This window comes from Mus caroli, chromosome 13 (assembly GCF_900094665.2).
Source record: "Mus caroli chromosome 13, CAROLI_EIJ_v1.1, whole genome shotgun sequence".
Taxonomy (NCBI): domain Eukaryota; kingdom Metazoa; phylum Chordata; class Mammalia; order Rodentia; family Muridae; genus Mus; species Mus caroli.
This window is the reverse complement of record NC_034582.1, coordinates 96,944,538-96,965,281: the sequence shown is the minus strand read 5'-3', so window position 1 is coordinate 96,965,281 and position 20,744 is coordinate 96,944,538. Positions and strand designations below refer to the sequence as shown.

Below are 20,744 nucleotides of genomic sequence, written 5' to 3'. Positions count from 1 at the left end.
AACTGGACAGGTTAGACTATATGTAATTAATTCACTGATAAAGCTCTTCCAGTGATCTTGGAGAAGTTGGGGCCCTGCTTAAATCAAAGGGGTGGAGTGTAATATGAAGAAGGAGGAATGGGAGAATCCAGTGCAAACACAGCAAGACTGGAGGGGGTTCTTGCTGGGGTGGGGGTGGGGAGGAGGGTTGTTCTTGCCAGGTGGAGGGTCTCAGTACTCACATAGGGATCTGCAGAATCCTTCATCTAGGAAGGGAGCTCTTGTTCCTCAGGAACTTGGTTGAATAGGAACAATTAATCTTCATTTAAGACATATACCATGTAAGGCTGTGCTTTGAAATTCAGAATCCAACAGTTGGGAGTTAACAAAAAGGGATACCTGTTTTCCAAATCTCTCCTTCCTATCACCTGCTTAAGACTCGGACCAATACATTTGACGTCACTACAATTGTACATTTCTTTACATCTTTCTATATTAAAAAGCCACCTAAAAGAACAGAATAGAATAGTAACATGAATACCACTCTCTATCTTTTATCTTATTCAAGAGGCTGTGTTTGACCTCTTGGTAATCTACATTTCCACGGGTCTGAGCTGGCCGAGCTATGGAAATCACTCACTGTTTTTATTTATGGTCCATTCCACTGCTTTGAAATTAAGTTGACATCCAGTGTTAGCAGGTATTCATTACCCTTCTAAGATGCCATTTAGAAAACTGATTGCTTGGGGACTAGACGGCAAAGAAGGGGACATTTTCCACTCAGAGGGCCGACCCTGTTCATGAAATGCTGCACTGAGACATTCTCCTAGGTAGGGTTTTTATGGGGTAGCCTACATCAACCAGTGAGTGTGGCTGGCCCTCCTGGGCTTCGTGGTATCTTTCTATTTTAAAGCAATCTTAATCTTGTTCCTAGGAGCACAGCCTCTGTGTTCTAAGAAGTATTATGCATGTTGACATCTAGACATAAATAATGAACTCCATCTAAAGCAACATTTTGGCAAGGTAATACAACTTGAGAGGCTTATTTATGCTAGAATTAAAAAAAAAACCAACCCACAGCAAACGAGAAGAAGAATCAACCCGGTAGAAGTGGAAGAAAGAGAAGCACGCCTTTCTTCATAAAGGATATACCACGTATGGATGTTGATGAGGTTCCGAAATCACTCAGTCCTGGAGGTTGTGAGCCAAGACTACTCCAAGGTGCTTTTCTTTCCCCCAAAGAAGTCATAACAGGAATATATATAGATCTATAATGCCTTTCTGTTGGGGGAAATGAAAGTACTTTCAAAACAATCTCCTAACACTCTGGTGGAGGAAATGATGGCAGGTTTTATATTACCCCTATCACACCGGTGATGGAGGCCCTGATAAATGGAGTTGGTGGCAAAGTCACAAATAGATGCCAGGCCTTCTGATGTACAGCTAAGACTTCAGTAGTTAAATGAAAAATATGGTCCCTGTTTGCTCAGTCTTTCCTCATCTGTCAGAAAAGAATCTTTCCCATCAGGATTAACACCCCCCCTCCTTCTCATTCCTGCACAAGAGATGGAGATACCCTAAATTTTTAAATGTGCAAAACGAAGTCAGAAGAGTAAGTGCTCAGATCAAAAAATAAAACAATTTACTTGGACAGTTAAACTCAGAGATGCGCAAAGTAATATGCTGGTTGCCAGAGGCTGGGAGGAGAGGAAGGCAGAGTTTCTGTTCAATGGACGTGATGTTTGAGTTATGGAAAATGAGAAAAGTCTGGAAAGCTGCTGTGTGGTGCTATGCCCTTAGATAGCAGAAACATACAAAAAAATAATTTTTTGTTAACAGAATTCATGTTATATGGCTTTTTTTTTTCTCACAGTGAAAGGAAACATTTGATCTGGAGTACATCCATATCCACCGCCTTTGATCATCAGCTGATTTGCTACAACTTTGAGGTGCACAGTAGTTCATCAAAATTGGGGGAATCTTAGGTCTCTTTTGAGATCTGATCGTTATAAATGATCTTCCCCAAAAGAAGCATTTATATTTTCATGGTCTCTAAAGCGATTACCACGTCAACAGCCCTATGGGTTGGCTTGCTTAAAAACTCAATATATTAGGGAGAATATGGGCTTGACACAGAACATTGATTAAATCCTAACCCTACTCTACAGTGTGATTTTGAAGGAAAAAAAAATCATGTAATTTCTCAGCCCAGGTTTCTTTATCTGTAAAATGAAATTTATATCCTTGAATTGGGATTATTAAGGGGGTTGAACGCATAATGTACAAGAACATTTTAGCTCAGAGTCTCTGGAATGGAGATTGTGTCCAGTATATGACCACTCTAATATGAGATATTTAGTGAGCTGTTGGGAGCAGCCTTCCTGGAGCGGATGCTCAGGCCCACATCTACCTGCTGTCTAAAAACACCCTGCCAAGAGACATCTGGCACAGTGAATCCAGGATTGGAGCTCTGTAGGAACCAGAATTCTTCTGGTTCTTCCTGTTCACCAAATCTGACACCCTTGCATGGTGATGGTCCCCCATGGTGTGAATCTGTTTTACCAAGATAGACTGTGAAACCCCCGCCTTAGTTTCCTTTGCCTCCGGAATACAGTCCTCTGACTTAGTCCTGCTAATCAGATGCACACACAGAGATGGAAGTATAGAGAAGTGACTGTGTGCAGAGGCTGAAGGAGTGCAGGGCCTACACTGCAGGCACAGATGGTGGAGAGGCAGCATGGTTTTGGAGTCTTCCAAAGCAGCACTTGCCTGTTTTGCCAGCTCTGTGTTGAGGTTCTGGGACTGTTTCTGCAAACTCACCCCAGAGCTTCTGGTCCATTGCTTTCATGAGACCCCCATCTTTCATGATGCTAAGTATCCAACCGTTTCATTTTATCTTCTTACCTGCCACAGGCCCTTGCATGCGTTTTATGACATAAGTGAAAGATAAGACAGTATAAAATTCTTGCCCATGGTGGATTTTACATGAGAACCAAAGTTTCTATAAATAAAGGGCATATCCCTGTTGCAGCCCAACTTTAGGGGATTCTTGGTTCCCAGCAGGGAGTTCTTTCAGCTTTAGTCTCAAGAGCTCTTCAAGGATCCTGATATCCCTAACCCATTCGATGCAAATTTTACTAATTTTTCCTCTAATGTCCTTTTCTGTTGTTTTAGGGTCTCCTATTTGTAGCTTCTGAGCTTTTGTGACAGTTCCTTGCACATCCCTTCTTTTCCATGGCCTGAGTACCTTTGAGGTGGTTCTCTACAATGCCCCTCATTCCGTTTGTCATGAGCTCTCATGATAGAGTAAGGCTATGAAAGTTTGCTATGTGCACAAGAGATGATGCCTTTTATCCTAGCAACAGGCTTAGGATGTTCATATGTCTTAGTGTTGCTCATTTACATTAGGTTAGGTTGGTGTCTGTTGGTCCTCTCCACTGGGAAGTCACTAGCTTCCATTTTGTATTGATGGCCATCTTGCTGCAGAACACTGGGTCTATTTTAATCCTATTGTCCTCAGACTTCTACCTGATCAGTTTAGTAGACTTTCTTAGTCCTGTCATCTCTGCCCCCTCCCACATTATTGCTGTGCTTAGTTCTATTTCTCTTATTGCTTTTCTCCCCAATAAAATTTATTCTTTTTTTCAGAAATTTCTACTTGTCTGCATAGTTTTGTTTTGTTTCCACACAGTGAACACATGTCTTAGGCTGACCTTGAACTTGCTACATAGCTAAGGACAACTTTGAAGTATGCATTTTCCTGCCTTCACTTCCCAAATACTGGGATTACAGATATGTGATCCCCACAGGGATCAAACTTAGCACCTCACACACTAGGTAGGTACAATTCCCACCAAACAGTACCCCACACATTCAGTTACTTTATCGTTCGTTAATTATGAATTCAGACTCCTGGATATTTATTTATCCTGTGATTTAAAACCCAACATCATCAATGTTTGGAGCTCAAATTCTCCCAGCCTTGGCCACAACAATGTCCTTTTTAAAAACTGGTACCTGCCACCTTCTGATGCAGTCTTTCTTTGAACAATTCTTGAGTAAAGTTATTCCAGGTTCACCTTTTATTTCTACTACCTCAGCCCAAAAAGCAATCACTCCCCATTTAGGAACTTGTTAAATCCTTAAGTCATATCCCAAGCCAACGAAACATCTCTAGGGTGTCAGTCAGCATCAGGATTTTGTAAAGGTCCTGGGGGAGTCTAATGTGCAGTTGTGGGTAATAACCAATGGACCCAGGCTTTCTGACTCCCTTTTGTTCTAAAACCTTTGGAATCTTGTCTGTTCTCTGCAGATTTGGATTAGAGATCACATTCTGATTTTTGTATCATGTTCATTTGGCAGACTACACTCTCTGAAAGAAAAAAAGGGTTAAAATATACATTTGTGGTGATTTGAATGTGCTTGGCCCATGGGAAATGGCACTGTTAGGAAGTGTGGCCTTGTTGGAGGAAATGTGTCACTGTGTGTGTGTGTGTGTGTGTGTGTGTGGTGGGGGCAGTGGGGCGGGCTTTGAAGCTTCCTATGCTCAGGCACCTCCCAGTGTAGAATGAGAACCTTCTCCTGGCTGCCTTTAAGATGCAGAATTTTTGGCTCCTCCAGCACTATGTCTGCCATGCTTCCCACCATGATGATAATGGACTGAACCTCTGAAACTGTAAGCCAGCCCCAATTAAATGTCCTTTTTAAGAGTTGTCTTGGTCATGGTGTCTCTTCATAGCAATGGAAATCCTATTTAAGACAGAAAGTATTTGACTCTGAAAGCAAACCACTACACAAAACAAAAAGGAGTGACTACATTTTTTTCCCTTGTCTTCTATTACCTTAACAAGCAGAGAGTCCTGGACAATTTTTTTTTTTGAAGAGTGATAATAAAAGCACATTTTTATGCTGAAAGTATAACCAAAAATCCCAGATATGACAACTCATCTTGGAAAGACCAGTACAAAAGGTGGGGATCTTCTGTGGGAAGTAGGTCACCATGTTGGCTCTTGCTTGAACAGAATCCCTCTGGGGACGCTGTCTGTGGCTCGGTTCTGCATTAGCTCAGTTTTCCCAGTTGCCTTTAGCTCATGCATATTCCTGTCCAGCTGCTAAGCTGCCTCAAGGTGGCTGATCTCCAGGAGAGTAGAACAAGATCCAGGGAGCCCCAATTGCAGTTAAGTCACTTTTATCTGAGTCCCATGGAGGCATGCAATTTGTTCCTACAACAGCTCTTTGATTTTTCAAATGAGGGTCATCTGTGACAGTCCCTCAGCCTTCAAATATGCAAGGTTTATTCACTTGGGGCAGTTCTATAACAATGCAGAATCCCACACCATTGGGTGGGAACCCGCATTTTTGCTTTCCTGGTGATCTTTTGGCACACATACAATAGATCAGATTGCAGACAATTGGTTCATCAAAGGTGTGCTTTTATTCGCTAACAGAACTGGAGTTTCCACCCTTTTCACCTTGTAGGTGAGAAACCCTGATACCTGCAGTACATGTTACCCTTTCTCCCAGGCCTTTCCTACCAAGATTTAAAAAATTTCTACTCACCTTCTGGAACTTTGTACTGCAATCCTTCCTTCCTTAGACCCTAGACACAAAAGAGAAGATGAAGGTCCCATCCCTACCTGTGCTGTGTATATAGTGTGTATAGTGTGTGTATGTGGTGTGTGTGTGTGTGTGTGTGTGTGTGTGTGTGTGTGGTGTGTGTGTGTGTGTGTGGTGTGTGTGTGTGGTGTGTGTGTGTGTGNTGTGGTGTGTGTGTGTGTGTGTATACACCTGCCTTCTGGTCTATGCTACTCTCTTCATACTGCATGTTCTTCACCCTGATGGAAGAAGCAAAGCCCAGCATTAACAGCTCATATAAAACTAACCCAGAAAAAGTAGATAATCCATCACCTTTCATAGGACAAGCTGATATTTAACAGTTGCAGTGCATTAAATAGTTAGGAACATATTAACTGTGATTTTGCCAAAAAAGGTTCATTCTGAGTTTATGATGATCTCATTTTACAGAAGGAAGAGAAGACCTGATTTCTATTTTATTGAGCCCTAAACCTGATGCCTGGAAGAAAGGCCACAGCACTGGGAGTTGATGACGAGGGCAATGCCTTGTATTAGAACATCATTCATCTGCCAGTCAGAGCTGACATTCTCACCTGGCCCTACCCACACAGCAGAGAAGGGCAGAGACCACATAGCTCCAGAGGCCATGGCTCCATCACTTAGGAGCACGCCACAGAAATTGGATGCAAGTGCACAAAGGACATATGTGTGGTGGATAGGGTGCTAAGTCCTTGGGAGTAGCAGAGCCAGGTGCTCTGACCATCTTTTGTGGATGACATGGTTCCTCACATGAGGATCCCCTACTATCTACCAGGTGTCATGACTGTGTCTTTAATTTCCTCCTGCAGTGTGTGCATGTGTGTGTGTGTGTGTGTGTGTGTGTGTGTGTGTGCTTTCCCTCTCCTCAGGCCCCAAAGTATCAAACACTGGGGACATTTTGAAACATTCTTTTGGAGATACTCATAGAGGAAGAAACTTATATTTCAATAAGATAGGAAGGAATTTATATTTCAATAAGATAGGGAAATTGCAGGATTTAGACATGTAAACTGACTTGGGCCCAGCAGTTTATCCATATCCAAGGATTTGCCTGTGTGCCTGATTGGGGTAATTTCGGGGAACCATTTTGACCTTCTGACCCTCTTCTATTGATAGTCGTGTGGTGTTGAGTTTGTCCGGTTCTTATCTGGAAACTCAGCTTAAACTATAGTCGTCATCCTTCTCAAACAGACATGGTCAAGTGTGATGATAGAGCGTGCTTTATTGTAGAGGGTGAATCCCACTTAGTAACTCACAACTGTCTTGGTTATTTTTGGACAAATTCAATAAAAATTTCAGGCTGCATTGTTTATAAACAAAGGCATTAAATGGCTAAAAAGTGCATTAAAAAACCACAAACTGGTTTTTTTTTTTTTTTTTTTTGCATCTGTGTGCATATATGTGTACCAGATTTGCAATGTAAAATGTATTTATTTGGGAACAGTGTTTGGAATTTTAACAAATAGTATTTAGTACTTGGCTTTGAAAAGGACAGGTTTAGAACATGAATACTGTTCAGTTTGGAATCTTGGCTCTAACACTTGCTAGCTGTGTTAACATTAGGTTTCAGTATTTCACAGATGTAATACAAGACCAAAAAAAATGTCACTACCTTATTGGATCAACACAAGGATTGAGTATATAATAGCTTTTGCACAGTGCTTAAAACCTTGCCTGGCACATAGTGTCTATAAATGTTTGTGGGTAAAAAAAAAAAAAGTGACCAAAGGGAATTTTTTTTTTTTTTGCATAATGAACCAAGGCGACAATATTCCTTTTCTGTGGTTATTTATAGTCTAGTAGTCACATATGTGTATCCTTCCTTGATTAAAAAACTGTTCTGAGAGGCAGACTTCAGAGTACCAACCACAGAGACACTGCTCACTTGCTGTGTGACCTTTGACCAGCTCTTTGGCCCGTGTCTTCATCCCTAAAGTATTTCATTCGGTTTCTGCCAGGACTCTGAGGCCTTTCGCAGGAGAGCCCTGGCTCTAGGAACTGCCATTTTTTTAGCTGTTAGGATTCAAACCATGTCCTTGTTGCACCCTTCCCGAACTGAGAAGGCAATCCCTCCTCTTCTTTGATGTGAATGGCTTGCTTAAATCTTTATTTCAGTTCCCCTGTGCTGAATCAACCACATAGGGGCTCAGATAAAGGCCAGTACTCTAAGGAGGGAAGTCATTGTGAAGCCCAGGGGGTGGATTCAGGCCGCCCCACTGTGCGCTCTTCAGCCTCTACATTGCCACTTAGCTAAGTCTCCTGAATGTCCTTTTACCTCAGCAGGTCTTCCCGTCCCTTTGGATCATTCTGAAGTGTCACAATGCAACTCTGACAGCTATCCACAGCCAGAGGGTCACATCCTACAGCTTCCCTCTTCAGAGGCAGTCGGAAAGTATTCAGGACAAAGCCGCCTGTCCAGACTAGATGAACCTACCACCCCCCCCCCCCGCCCCCATTATCACTTGTAAATACTAAGGTAGCATAAAAGGGCTCATTAGCCAACGGGGCTTTCAACTCCAGTCCTTTTCTCAAGGACCCTTGGCAAACCTGTTCTGACAGAGAGAAATGTAAAATTCTGGAGGACTCCTCGGCTTGAAGATCTGCAATGGCTTCGGTGTAATTCTTCCCCTCTTCTCCCAAGGCACATTGTAGCACTTACCAGAGCTTTTAAACATGAATAATGAGGCGGTATTATGCAATATCAATCTCTCCCCCGACCACAAGCTCCTCAAGGGCAGGAGACCTGCCGTATTCATCTTTGTATCCCCTGCAACCAACTGGCACACATCTCAATCAACGTCTGTGGAATGGAAGCTGGCTGAATTTATACCTCGGGTCACGGTGTGGAGCTCAGACGGGTCTGGAGCTGAAGGCAAGTAGGAATCATTTATTTCTCGCTGCCTAACTCCGCACTGGCTTCCCAGCAGATCCAAGACACCACAAAGGTTAAGGTGATTATTCTGTTGGTGCTTTGGTGGAAGCTCTCTCCTTGTTCTTATAGGAAAGGAAAAATGAGGCCCCAGGTCCGCCGCGTTGTGCCTATGCAGGGCTAGAGAAAGCCAGTTAGGAATGTCCCTTAGCCCAGCCGCAGAACCGCAAAGAGCTGCTAAGACCGTTCTGATAAAGCTTGGTCCTAAACACAGAGCATCAGCTGTTTCCTTCCTTTGTCACAAGCGCGTGTCTTTGACTTAACTTTAGTTTCTAAGCAGAAATACAGAAAAATCATCTTTGGAGACCTTGGCTTGTGTCCAAGCCGAGAACTCTGCTGACACTTTATTTTGCTCTATCTAGTCTTATTGCCAGACAACATCGGTGTTGATGCTTCCCTTTACAATTTGAGGAAACTGAAGCCCAAGAAGTTTATCTAGAAAGAGGTTTGGAGATGGGCTGCGTTTGGATCCCCTCTCTCCACCCACCACAGACTTCGCTCTCTGCACTCGGGTGGGAGCGTGAGTTTGCGCGTGACTGGCCGCGCGCTTCCGTTTTCACGCGAAGCCTCCCGCCTAATTTCCCCGATTTCACTTTTTGGAGACTAAAAGTCCGATTCTCCAAGGTCTCGCCTCACTCAGCCATCTCCCACCCACGTCCCAAGGACAGACCGCCACTCCCCCACCCATTTCGGAGTCCCAGCCCGGGTTAAGTCCGCGGGCTCCGCGCCGGCCCTGTCGCGCCCCGCGCCGCGGGGCTGCCCAGCGCACCCAGAACTCCCGCAGGATCGGGTGGCCCGCTCCTGGCCCCACCTCCCCTACCTGACGCCCGCGCGGCCAGCGGCTCCGCAGCCTCCGCCCACCGGCGCGCCTGCGCTGCCATTGGCTCCGCGGGCTGCCCGTCTCCTCCGTTCCGTCCCGGAGGCAGGTTTAGCGGGAGAAGCCGCAGTCCCGGCGGCTCGGGCGCAGCGCGGAGCGCCGATCGCGGCGGGCATGGCCCCGCGCGCGGGAGTCCATGTCAGCAGCTGAGCCACGGCGGCAGTGAACTTGGCCACTCGCTCCTGCGGTCCAACCTCTGTCATGTAGTCGCCGGCGGCGCTCCCCGCAGCCCGGGAGCCGCAGCGCGATCCAGACACAGCAGAGCAGCCGGGGCTTCTTCGGGAGGCGCCGAGCGCGCCGTCACCCCTCGGGCGGCACTTTGGGCCGAAGAGGGACATGGGGGAGAAAGTTTCCGAGGCTCCTGAGCCCGTGCCCCGGGGCTGCAGCGGACACGGCGCCCGGACCCTAGTCTCGCCGGCGGCAGCCGTGTCCTCGGAGGGCGCTTCCTCAGCGGAGTCATCCTCTGGCTCGGAAACTCTGTCGGAGGAAGGGGAGCCCGGCCGCTTCTCCTGCAGGTCGCAGCCGCCGCGGCCGCCGGGCGGCGCCCTGGGAACCCGGCTACCCGCCGCGTGGGCTCCCGCGCGTGTGGCTCTGGAGCGTGGAGTCCCTACCCTGCCGCTGCCGCTGCCGCACCCGGGAGGATCGGTGCTGCCGGTGCCCCAGGTCAGCAGCGCATCCCAAGAGGAGCAGGATGAAGAGGTGGGCTCAGTCTGTCCTATCCCATACCCTCCAGGTCCCGGCTGTAGGGACCCTTTAGGTCCCTTTGCGTGCGCGCTGGTGTTTTGGAGAGGGGAGGGAACTAAAGGTGCTCTGCTACAGCCTGGGATAGTGACTGTCAGGAGACTCTGTGGGTCCTTGACTTCTAGTGGTTGTCCTCGCGCGCTTGTCTACATGGGCTACCCGACGGTGTGCTTTGGAAGTGTCACTGAGCCCATCGATCCCTTCATGTCTGTATCTGCTTGGGTCCTCAGCTATTGAATGTGATCTGAAAGCTTGGCTTGTCCCCACAACTCATATCCAGATTCTTAGACGTGGGAATCGCTAATCACTGCAGTCTTGGATGGAGCGGGAGACCTGGAGCGTTTGACGCTGGTGGGAGTGGTGGATGTGGAGTTGCTTCTTGGGGTGTCAGAGACCAGAATACGCTGGAGTCGCCCGTGGGTGGTTTTGGTGGTCGCTTCACCTTTCATTCTGGGGAAGAGGAAGATTCCCCATGCTAAACCTATCGCGCCGGCATGACCTCCTATTTGGACTCAGTGTCCAGAGGAGCGCTGTCACCAATCTGGATAGGATGTGTCTTGTTCAGAGGACTTTGTCTAGCCTCATTTCTTCGAAGGCTGTGCATCCAAAAACACCCGAGTTTTGTAACCCACTAGGTTGCTATCTCTGGCTTTCTTCTCACCCCGCCCCCACCCTCCGCCCCTTTCCCCTCTTACTTTGGAAGACAGGAAAGGAAGATTCTCCAAGTCTTTAAGATTGTTTGCTTTGGACATCTCTTGTGGGAGAAATCATCTTGATCAGACAGGACCATAAATAAAACATGACCCTAGCGTAGTCTTCCGTGTGAAATTAATTCCGCCGTGCCAGACTGGTATTTTCCCGTCTCTGTTGGGGTTAGCAGTGGGAAACAATTGCCTTTGTCCTTAGGAGAAGTAAACAGAGCCCGGGGTCCTGGCTTTACCCCCCTGGGCATCCAGCCTGGAAGTAGAGGCTGGATCTTGCAGAGGCAAGTTCTAGCGAAGCAAAGATGGAAGGAGCCTTGGCTGATGGTTGGCCAAATCTCTGGCTGTAGCCATGTCCCTTTTCTGGATGCTGTGGGAGTTCAGGGATCTCAGGCAGGTGCCCGGAACTCTGCTTTCTAGAACTCTTTGGCTCCTGAGTTGTGAGACCTGGATGCATTTCCTTCCTTAGAAGTTCACTTCTGCAGTTAAACGTGGAGAGTTTCAAGGTGAAGTTCATTCCAACACGAGTGCTGTTTCTGACCTGGAATTTTGGGTAGCTCTAAGTTCCAGATTGAGTTAAGTCATAGTCCAGGAGTTTGCTGAACAACACACTCACCCTAGGAGCGGGCAGAGAGTAGTGCTGTCTCCTGGGCACATCTCCTTTTGATGTAGCATGTTGGCTCTGGGTAACTGGCTGTCCCAGTCTAACGATTCTGTATAGCTAACATGGCATTCACAAGGTCTTGAAGGTGTGGGGGATGGGGATGGGTAAGTTCTCATTCTTGATCCTGATTGTGTAGCTGCTTTATCACCTCACCCCAGAGTGACAGTGTCTTACTTTCTCTGAAGTGGATATAATATCTTATTTCCCAGGCAAGGCAGTGAAGGTTGGTTGATTGAAACTTACTCTGTGCTTCCGAGTTGAGTGGCCAAGTGGTTTGGGTCATTGTTTTTGAAAGTTCAGATTTGGATGCCAACAGACAGGGCTGCAATTTGTGGCACGAATTAGCCTACCAGGGGATGATGGGGTGCAGTCTTGCTTGGGGAATTTTGAGGCAAAAACCGAAGAAAGTCATGTGACTCCCTGACCCCAGCTGCAGAAAGTGTTAAAACTTAAAACTTGATGAGGGGGTGTAAAAGCTCCTGGACACACCCTGGTACTGATGTGGCACACTGCATGGAATTGTGGGATTGTAACTTTTGTGGAATTTCGGCTTTGAGGAATTAACAAAAACTCTTGCCCTTTTCCGTAGGAAAAGCACACACTAAATTACTGTGCCAGAAGGTTCAGGAATGACAGACTGAAAAACACCCCTGTTCATGGAAATACCTGGGGTTGGCTTCTGGTTCTGTCACATTGACCATGTGTGCTTACAGGCCACTTGACTTCTGTTAGTCTCAGTTTTCTCACTTCCTAAATGGGAGTAATAGCAATAGCACTAGAAACATTTTGTATACACCTGTACACATCATCTGATTTAGTCTCAGCATAGCAGCTGATATTGAGCGCCAAGTATCAGCGAACATTAACTTTTATGTTTATTGCTTATAAAATATGGTGAAATCGAACTTCAAATTTGGGTTGACTTGTTATTTCATTAATGTGTAACTCACACACTGTCCACTTCGAGAGAATCCGAGCTCTTATTCCCGTTCTTAAAAGATTTATTATTTTTAAATAATATGTATGCTTGCACATTTATAACAGTGTGTGCACACGAGAGCAAGTGCGTTGGGAGTCCAGAGAGGGCACGGGATCCCCTGGAGCTGGAGTTACAAGGAGCTGTAAGCCACCTGATGTGCGTGCTAGGCACTGAACTCTGGCCCTCTGCAGGAGCAGGAGTTGCTTTTAACTGCTAAGGCGGTTGGTTCTCTTGCCCTCAGCTTACTCCCCTTTTCCTGAAATAAGTTGGGGGATTCTTTCTCTTCATCTTAGGCCAAGTTGTGACAAATCACTTGGTGATCATTTTAGTTATACTGTAGCAAGGGCCCAGACTATAAAACATTAAAAAGCTTAAGAGCAACTCACAGTGTGACAAGACATTCATTTCTATTTTAAAATTGCTGTGTAGCTTGGGAGATTAATTTTTTCCCAAAGAATTTTTAAAAATATCAACTCACTGTATTTGTTTTTCAAATGCAAGGAAATTCTGATTCTAGCATATTACTCCAGTGCTATTTTTGTTTGATAACTTTGTTAAAGCTGTTTTGAAGGTCACAGTGTTTATCTATCTCATAGTCTGTCTCACAGGTAAACATAAAGTCTTATATACTTCAGTCAAACCTGTGGACGTTGGTGTTCTAAAAATGAATGTTGAATGTTGTCATTGAGAGAGTTCTAAAATTTTAATTTGCCTTTATTATCCTATGGTGTGGGGATAAAATCTACAGTCTTACATGCACTGGGCAAGCATTTAGCACTGAGCTACAAACCAACTGGTTTTGTACTTAATATTAAAACCATGAGATTCAGTACTGATGGGATGGGTGGCTTGGTTTTGTTTAAGGCAAAGAAATAAGCAAGCAAAGAAACCCACCCCAGTATTTGCCTTGTGTCTTGGCTGCAAGTCTGTAGATGTGGGGTTCTCTATGTTGAGGGATGGCACACTGAATTTCTGATTAACATCGTAATTTGGAGGACTTACCTCCCTGACGTTTATGTAGTTTGCCCTTTTACCTAGTTACCGGAGTCCATCAGAAAAACATAGATATTTACGATATGATTCACAACAGTAGCAAAATTACAGTTATGAAGTAACAATGAAAATGACTATGGTTGGGGGTACCACAGCATAAGAAACTGTATTGAGAGGTCACAGGACTAGGCAGGTGAGAGCCAAAGCTCTAAAGGTTTCTACCCTGTCTCTTTCTTACAGTACCTTATGATCCCAGTGGGGTCACCATTTGGTAGCTGGTGGTGGATAAGTTCAGGTAGCAGGAATTTTAACCTGGGATGCCTAGCACCCACCTCTAGTAAATGAATGGGAACTTAGTAAACAGATGGTCAATGAATTCGCAAAGTAATGTGAATTCTGAAAACTACTGATGTGTTTGATTGAGGGTGACTGTGTGCCCATTTGTTTTGTCTGTTGTGAAATAGGATGCATAAGTCTCTTGACCCCTATGCTATTAAAACAAATAGGCAAACAAAAACCTTGTGGCTCACAAAAGAGGTATTATGACGTGTGTGTGTGTGTGTGTGTGTGTGTGTGTGTGTGTGTATACAATTAACAAAGTCAAACCAGGGACACCTGATAATACACTGTGTGTATTAGAATCAGAAACTTCCAGAGACACTGTAAATACTCAGAATGGCCCGAAGGAACTTTGTAGCTAAAGGGCTTGCCAACTTATTGCATGTTAGCTTGTTGTATTCTGCTATACCAAGGGATTTATGCTATTGACAAAAATTGAGAAATAGTGTCCCTTATTAACTATAAGCACGATTAGGGGGTGTCTCTAAAGTGTTCTATTAAATGGTGTCTGATTGGAAGGGGTGCCTCTAACATCTTTGAGGGTGTTTGCGTTTTGGGGTTCCCCACATAACAGTAATATAATGGATGGGTTTCTGGTTTTTATTGCTTATGAGAATAAACAGCAAAAGGAAACCATGATCTCAGCCATGTTTTTTCATAGACTTTATATTTTATTAATCACAGAAGCTACATAATTTGAAAAGGGAAGTGCATGAATCTTGGCATATTTATTATTTAGTCTACTTTTTGACTCAATACTTCAGTGTGCACCATGAGATTAAAGCAGCAGTCAGCCCAGCAATATCTATATAGTCCAGCTCTGGGGCGTCGTCATCCTGGACAGAGATGGGATCGACATCATGCAGCTGCTCATGTACCGAGGGAGCTAGACGTAAACACACGGTGATTATTAATTAACTGGAGACAAAGGTGGCGAGACCAAGGCACAGGCTGTGAAGGGGTTATGCGATCAAATCCTGGAATTCCGTGCGCGTGGGAGCTGAGGCTGGGAAAGGATGCTTGTGCTGAAGCTGAGCAGGAGTTAGGTGGAGGAGAAGACAGGGAAGAGCAGGGGAGAGGGTGGCCACCAAAGGCATCGAAGCGGCACGGAGGGAGGGAGAGCAGGGAGCAGGTGTCTGAAAGAGCAGGCTTAGCTGAGTAGTGCAGGCCTCTGAGAACTTCATGCCAGGGCACGGGGAACCATTTGGAGTGCCTGAAGCAAGGAAGTCTGACCCGATGAGAATTGTATTCGCCGGAAGCCAGGCACCTCGAAGCCTGTGTGCTGAGAGCTGTGGGTATAGTCAGTTCACGCGTGCCTGGGTTGGAACTGATAATCCAAACAAGCATGGATGAGATGGGGAAGGGAAGAGAGAGAAGTTAGTTCAGGGACTCCAGGTAAAGACATATGAGAGCTGTCCTCCAGGACATGGTAAGTACTTACACCTCGCTAATATTTTAGAGCAGCTAAGCATCTACCCGTTTACTGAGACTTAATGGATACAGTGCGTGGAGTCTACGTTCATGACTCTTGTGCGCTTGCCTGGAAAGGGCAGGCGCTCATTTCTTTCACCCCTTCAGAGCAGCAGTGAGAGTTTCCCTGCTCCGGGGTCAGGGTCCGATCCTGGTCCAGTCACGGAGAACAGATGACTTCATCTAGGTTATTAACACCGAGGCCCTTTATGTCCACGTTCACATCCAGCATGATGCATGCCATCTGTGAAACATTCCGTAGGACGTGTTTGCTTTATTACTGAGGATCGGGGAGGCTGGCTCTTGAAGAACGTTGGTACCATGACTACCCTGGAAAGGGATAAGCAGAGATCCAAAGTTGCTCCCTGGGTGAATTATGCTGCTAGGGCATTTTGATGGTAGACTGGCAGGCTCTTTCCTCTCTGAGTAGGTAGGTAGGTGACGTGTATCACTATTAATTTCATGGGTGGGACATTTTTATGAGATAGTAACAGCAAACTCTATGGTGCGTGATTCGTTAGTCTTTCTCTGAAGACACTGCCCCTCTTTTCCATATGGAACCCATTCTTAGGGATCGGTTACTAATCGGTATCCTACATGACTTGATGAATATGTGAATTACCAGATTGTTAGACAGAGGGGTGATGTCAGCCGTGGGGTGAGGCAGGAAAGATGACTCAAACTTCATCCCAGAAGTGAAGGTTTGTGGTCTGGGAAGGGAGTTAGAAGTCATGTGATGCTTTGGGGGTGAAGAGGTGAGAAGTGTAGTCCAGAGGCCACCCCAGCTTCCCAGAGGAGAATGCAAATTACCCTCCGCACCCCCCTCCCCCCAAATCCCTTCTGACCCTTCGAGACAGTGTACACATTTGAGCTTACAGTAATCCAGGAGCCTGTTGGTTCTATGTAAATGTTGCTGGATCGGCTGGCTGTATGCCTTTTTCTCCCCTAGTGACTCGGGGCCTCCCTTGCACACATTCAGGCTGACACCTGCCTGGCTTTGCATTACTGGCTTCAAAGGTTTTTCTTCCGTCTTCTGCCTGTTTCCCTGTGGCTTTGTACCTGGTAGCTTTATTTTAAGCTGAGGCATAGTGTGAAACACAAGATTAAGCAGGGGACCTCTGTTCCTCCAGCTCGGGGCATTTGCTTGTCTGCCCATCTTTTTGGCCATTTGCTTCTACCTGCCTCGGAATTCCTGGGAAGGACCTCACAGTAGTTACCTCCAGGGTCAGGAGAAAAGAACCATTCTTCAAAGATAGCAAAAAAGTAGGTCCAGGCCTGTGGTCCGAAGTCTCTCCACGGTGTGGTCACACAGTGAAAGAACATAGAACCTGCGTGAAGGCCCTGGGGACTGATGCCGCTACTCTCAATGCTGCGCGTTCCTGCTCATTTAATGAGTTGCATTCCTAACTAGACACGTGCCTGAGACAGCTTAGACATTTGTATCCCAGGCCTGTAGTCTTCTGCTGGCCCATCAATTCTCTGCTCAGACACAGTCGATATAATTTTGATGATGGTACTTACTTCCACTGAACCTTTCAGCCCAAATACTCTGTGATGATATTGGGGGTTGCGGGGAGAAGGTGGGCGTGTGTGGAGGAAGATAGAGATACCTGCGCGTTTGGCACCTTTCCTTACTGATTTCATAGGCTACCATGTGGAAAATGAAATTTTAATTCTAATGTTCGGAGCCCTTGTCATTTTAACACTTTTCAGCACAGGGCAACCTCCCAAGTGAGCCCAGTTTGATATTGATATGGGTGGATGAGTCCATATTATCAAACTTCTGTCAGATGTGGATCTTTGGGCCGTGGCCTTCCACCTCAGTTTCCTTTTCAACCTGTCGGAAGTCAAGTGTGACATTCTTTCCTGGGTGGTGACTTTGTGTGTTTCTATATTTGTCTCAAAATATCATTACACCTTGGGTTGCATTAGCATTGGTGCTGCCAAGCTTGAGTTGCTCAGTTATCCACTCTTGCGTTCGGAGAAGCCCATACATAAAATTGTAGCCACACAATGGCAAGCAGCTCAACTCCACTCATTAGTGAATCGGTAGGAAGATACAGTGAAAGCCCTTCTGGGGCTACCAAAGGCTGGCTACCAAATAGCATTACTTCTTGTGGATCTATTGGTCCCATAGAGACACAGTGTTAACTCAGAGCACCTGCCTTTGCCCTCACGCAGTGGTAACTCGATTGGCTTCATTGAAATAAACTGAGCACTCGCCCAGGTTTCCGGTTTTAAGAAGTAGCAGTTGAGCTTCTCACAGGCATTTTCTTCAGAGAGCTCAGCAGCCCCAGACGCTGGTCTTGAGAAAGCAGTGCCGTGAGAAAAGAGAACACTGTGTGCCTCAGACGAGTCAAGTACTTGGTAGAAGAACCCAAGGAGACATCCACTTTCATGTCAATATGGCCCTTAACAGACTAGTAAGTTAAAGCACCTTGTTACGTTAGAGAAGGAAAGATGTACTGTGCAAAGGTGAACTGAGTCACTTGTCATGTGTCGGAAGCCTGTCTCCTCTCTGCACCAAGTCCCAGGACTTTGAATTATTTATCTACTGTTTGAAAAATAGCCTTGCTAATGGCATTTAAGATAACACTGTTTCTTGGAAATTCTTCTTGGTAGGTTTGTTTCCTTTCAGTAGGAATTGGCTAACTGCCCCCGCCCCAAAGCTGTCCCTTTCCTTTATTGACCACTGAGGTCCCCAAGGAATCTTGAAGAGAAGGAACCTTTTTTTAGCATGAGCTTTATTCCATTGTGACATGTAGCTCCTAGCCAAGATGCGAATTTTGTGGGTGGAACACAAGAGATCCACCAGAAATGACAACTTTAGCTCTTCATTTTCTTTATCACAATGCCCTTAACAGTTAGGTTTTACACAGTAAAACCTTTTGAAATTGAAAATAGTTGTATCGGGAGGGACTTGGCTTAGACGTGAGCATCTTGAAGGTGAAGAGTTAATCAATCAATCAATCAACCAACCAATCAGAGTAACCTGGCTATGGGGAGTCACCTCAGTAGGGGAATGGAGCCCTTCATGAGCTCCTCCACTTGGAGGAGAGCTGGCTCTGGATGGTTAGTCCACTAGTCTGGAGTTCTGGAACTGGCAGTGTTCTTACTGTCTTCTGTTTTATTATTTCTGCTGTCTCCCTGGCATGATATGGCGATTACTCTCATGTATTTGCAGCAGCCGTAGTTACATGCACAAGACCTGAATGGGATGAAGCCAGTAAAAATTTCCCCAAATTCCAGGAAGACTAAGGCAGGGCCCCAGGAAAGTTGATAGCTGCTGGGTGGCAAAGTGGTTTATCTTGGGGAGTGGGGACACTGTTATGTTGCCATGCTCCATGGATGGCCTCGATCCCTAGGCATTTTGGGTACCACTAATTGGGCTCTGTGGGATTAAAAGAAACCACGGAGGTGGGAGACAGATGTGTTTGGGGGGAATCTGAAGGACTTGGGATCGGGAAATGTGAGGGTCTAGAGAGAGCTGGAAGTGGGTAACGGGGCATGAATATCATCAAGATTCATGTTGTGTGAAATTCATCGTATACATGTGTGAAATTCTCAAACAATGAATATAAAATGTCTGAATCATCGTTTTCTATGAATCAGGTCACCTGTCACTCATTTTAGGTCTTCCCTTTCTTCCCTATCTCTGGCTTGGTGGTAGGAATCTCCTGTAGAACACGATCTCCTTCATTATGTTAGATAACTGTTCTACAAGACAATAGTACAACTCCCGTCAAACTGAGTATCCTGGGAAGAAAGCCCTTCGTGGCTGCTGACCCCTGTGAGTCATTAAAGATGAGTCAGCGAGCTCTCTCTCTGCTCACCTTTCCTCTTCTCTGTGATGTCTCTGCATTCCCCTGCCTTGTTACTCAGTCTGTGCTGAACAAGCTCTTTTTTCTTTCTGTTTGTTCAGTTAATGATCAGACCTCTCATAGAGCTTTGGGACTTTCTCCCCGAGCGTCAATCATCTCGGAGAACCGCTGAAGATGTGCGCACGTATCAAACTTAGACAGAATAGAATTACACGTGCCATTCAAAGCTAGAGCTCATTTCTTCTCTTCTAACTTCCGATGTTGCGGTTCTGCTTTCTGAGTCCTGTGTACACGATTTATTCACGGTTCTGGATTTCAGGTGACTCTGACTTAAACCCAGAAAAGTGTGGTTTCCTTATAAGCATCACATTCATTCATTCATTCATTCATTCATTTCATCATATCTAACAAATGGGGTTCTGCCTCTTTCTTCCCAATCTCTGCCAGGTTCGCTGAGGTCAGACCATCCTGAGAACAGCATTGCAGTGCTCTGTTGAGACAACTTGAGAATAGAGAAACGCATCTCAGTACTAAGTTACTCTTCTCAGTGGGATCGGAAAGGGTGGGTTTTGGTGCTAGCTCCTAGAGCCTGTAATTGAAGAATTGGATCTTTCTCTTGGATTTTCGCTGTAGATCTTGGATCAGTGGCAGGATATTCAGATCCAACCCCCAAAACCCGGCACGTGGACTTTTACCTGCGCCTGCAGAGCTTCTCAGGCTTCATGTCACAAGACTCTGGGGCCTCAATCCTGTACGAATAGTCCCTGATCTTTAAAAGATAGGTGTGACCTCTGTCGCCCAGGTAACCAGGCCCTGTCTTTATTCCGAAGGACCTCAGAGCTGTCCTGCCCTGGAAATGGATACATTTGTTTGCCTGAGTATATCAAAACACACTGCTCTTGCCTTTTTACTGATGTGCGAGATGGTGGCTGGTGGTTCTTGCCTGTATTATCAGGGGGTTCTCTCATAATGCAGTTGTTGAACACTCAGGCAGGGCATTTCCCCGGAGGCAGTGTTCGGGTTTTGTTTTTAACATGAGTGGTGAGTTCTTTTTGCGGGCTGTGGGGCTGTTTAGGTAGCTTTGAAGGGTGAGTGGCCATGTGGCAGGTAAATCTCAACCTCTGTACCACTGGGGAGAAGAGCTCTGAGATCAGGATCAGCAGCTGAGCTAGGACAAAGAATCCTCCATTCCCAGCCATGTGGTGACCCTGCGCTGGATAGATTTAGGTCAACTTGACACAAGCTAAAGTCATCTGATAGGAGGGAACCTCAGTTGAGAAGCTGCCTCTGTAAGATTGCGCTGTATGCGAGCCTGCAGGGCATTTTTTTTCAATAAGTGATTGGTGGAGGATGGCCCAGCCCATTGTGGGTGTGGTCATCTGTGGGCTATTGGTCTTGGGTTCTATCAGAAAGGCTGTGCAAGCCAGTAAGCATCCTCCTCCATGACCTCTGTATCAGCTCCTGCCTCCAAGTGACTGTCCTGTTTTGAGTTCTTGTCTTGACTTCCTTTGGTGATGAACAGCACTGTGGAAGTGTAAGTCAAATAAACCCTTTCCTCCTAAGTTGGTTTTGGTCCTGGTGTTCATCACAGCAAGAGTAACGCTAACTAAGACAGACCCCCAAGGAGTCTTCTGGAGA

General features: G+C 45.9%; 1 protein-coding gene across 4 annotated transcripts in view; it reads left to right on the top strand.

Moving 5' to 3' along the window:
- Positions 1–9,429: 9,429 nt before the first annotated feature.
- Mast4 (microtubule associated serine/threonine kinase family member 4) overlaps positions 9,430–20,744 on the top strand; it is a 593,644-nt gene continuing 582,329 nt past the window's right edge. For all 4 annotated transcript variants that reach the window (XM_021180018.1, XM_029468312.1, XM_029468311.1 and 1 more), the window contains exon 1: positions 9,430–10,097. In XM_021180018.1, the coding sequence (XP_021035677.1) occupies positions 9,735–10,097 (363 nt within the window). In that variant the 5' untranslated portion in view covers positions 9,430–9,734. The remainder of the gene's footprint in view (positions 10,098–20,744) is intronic.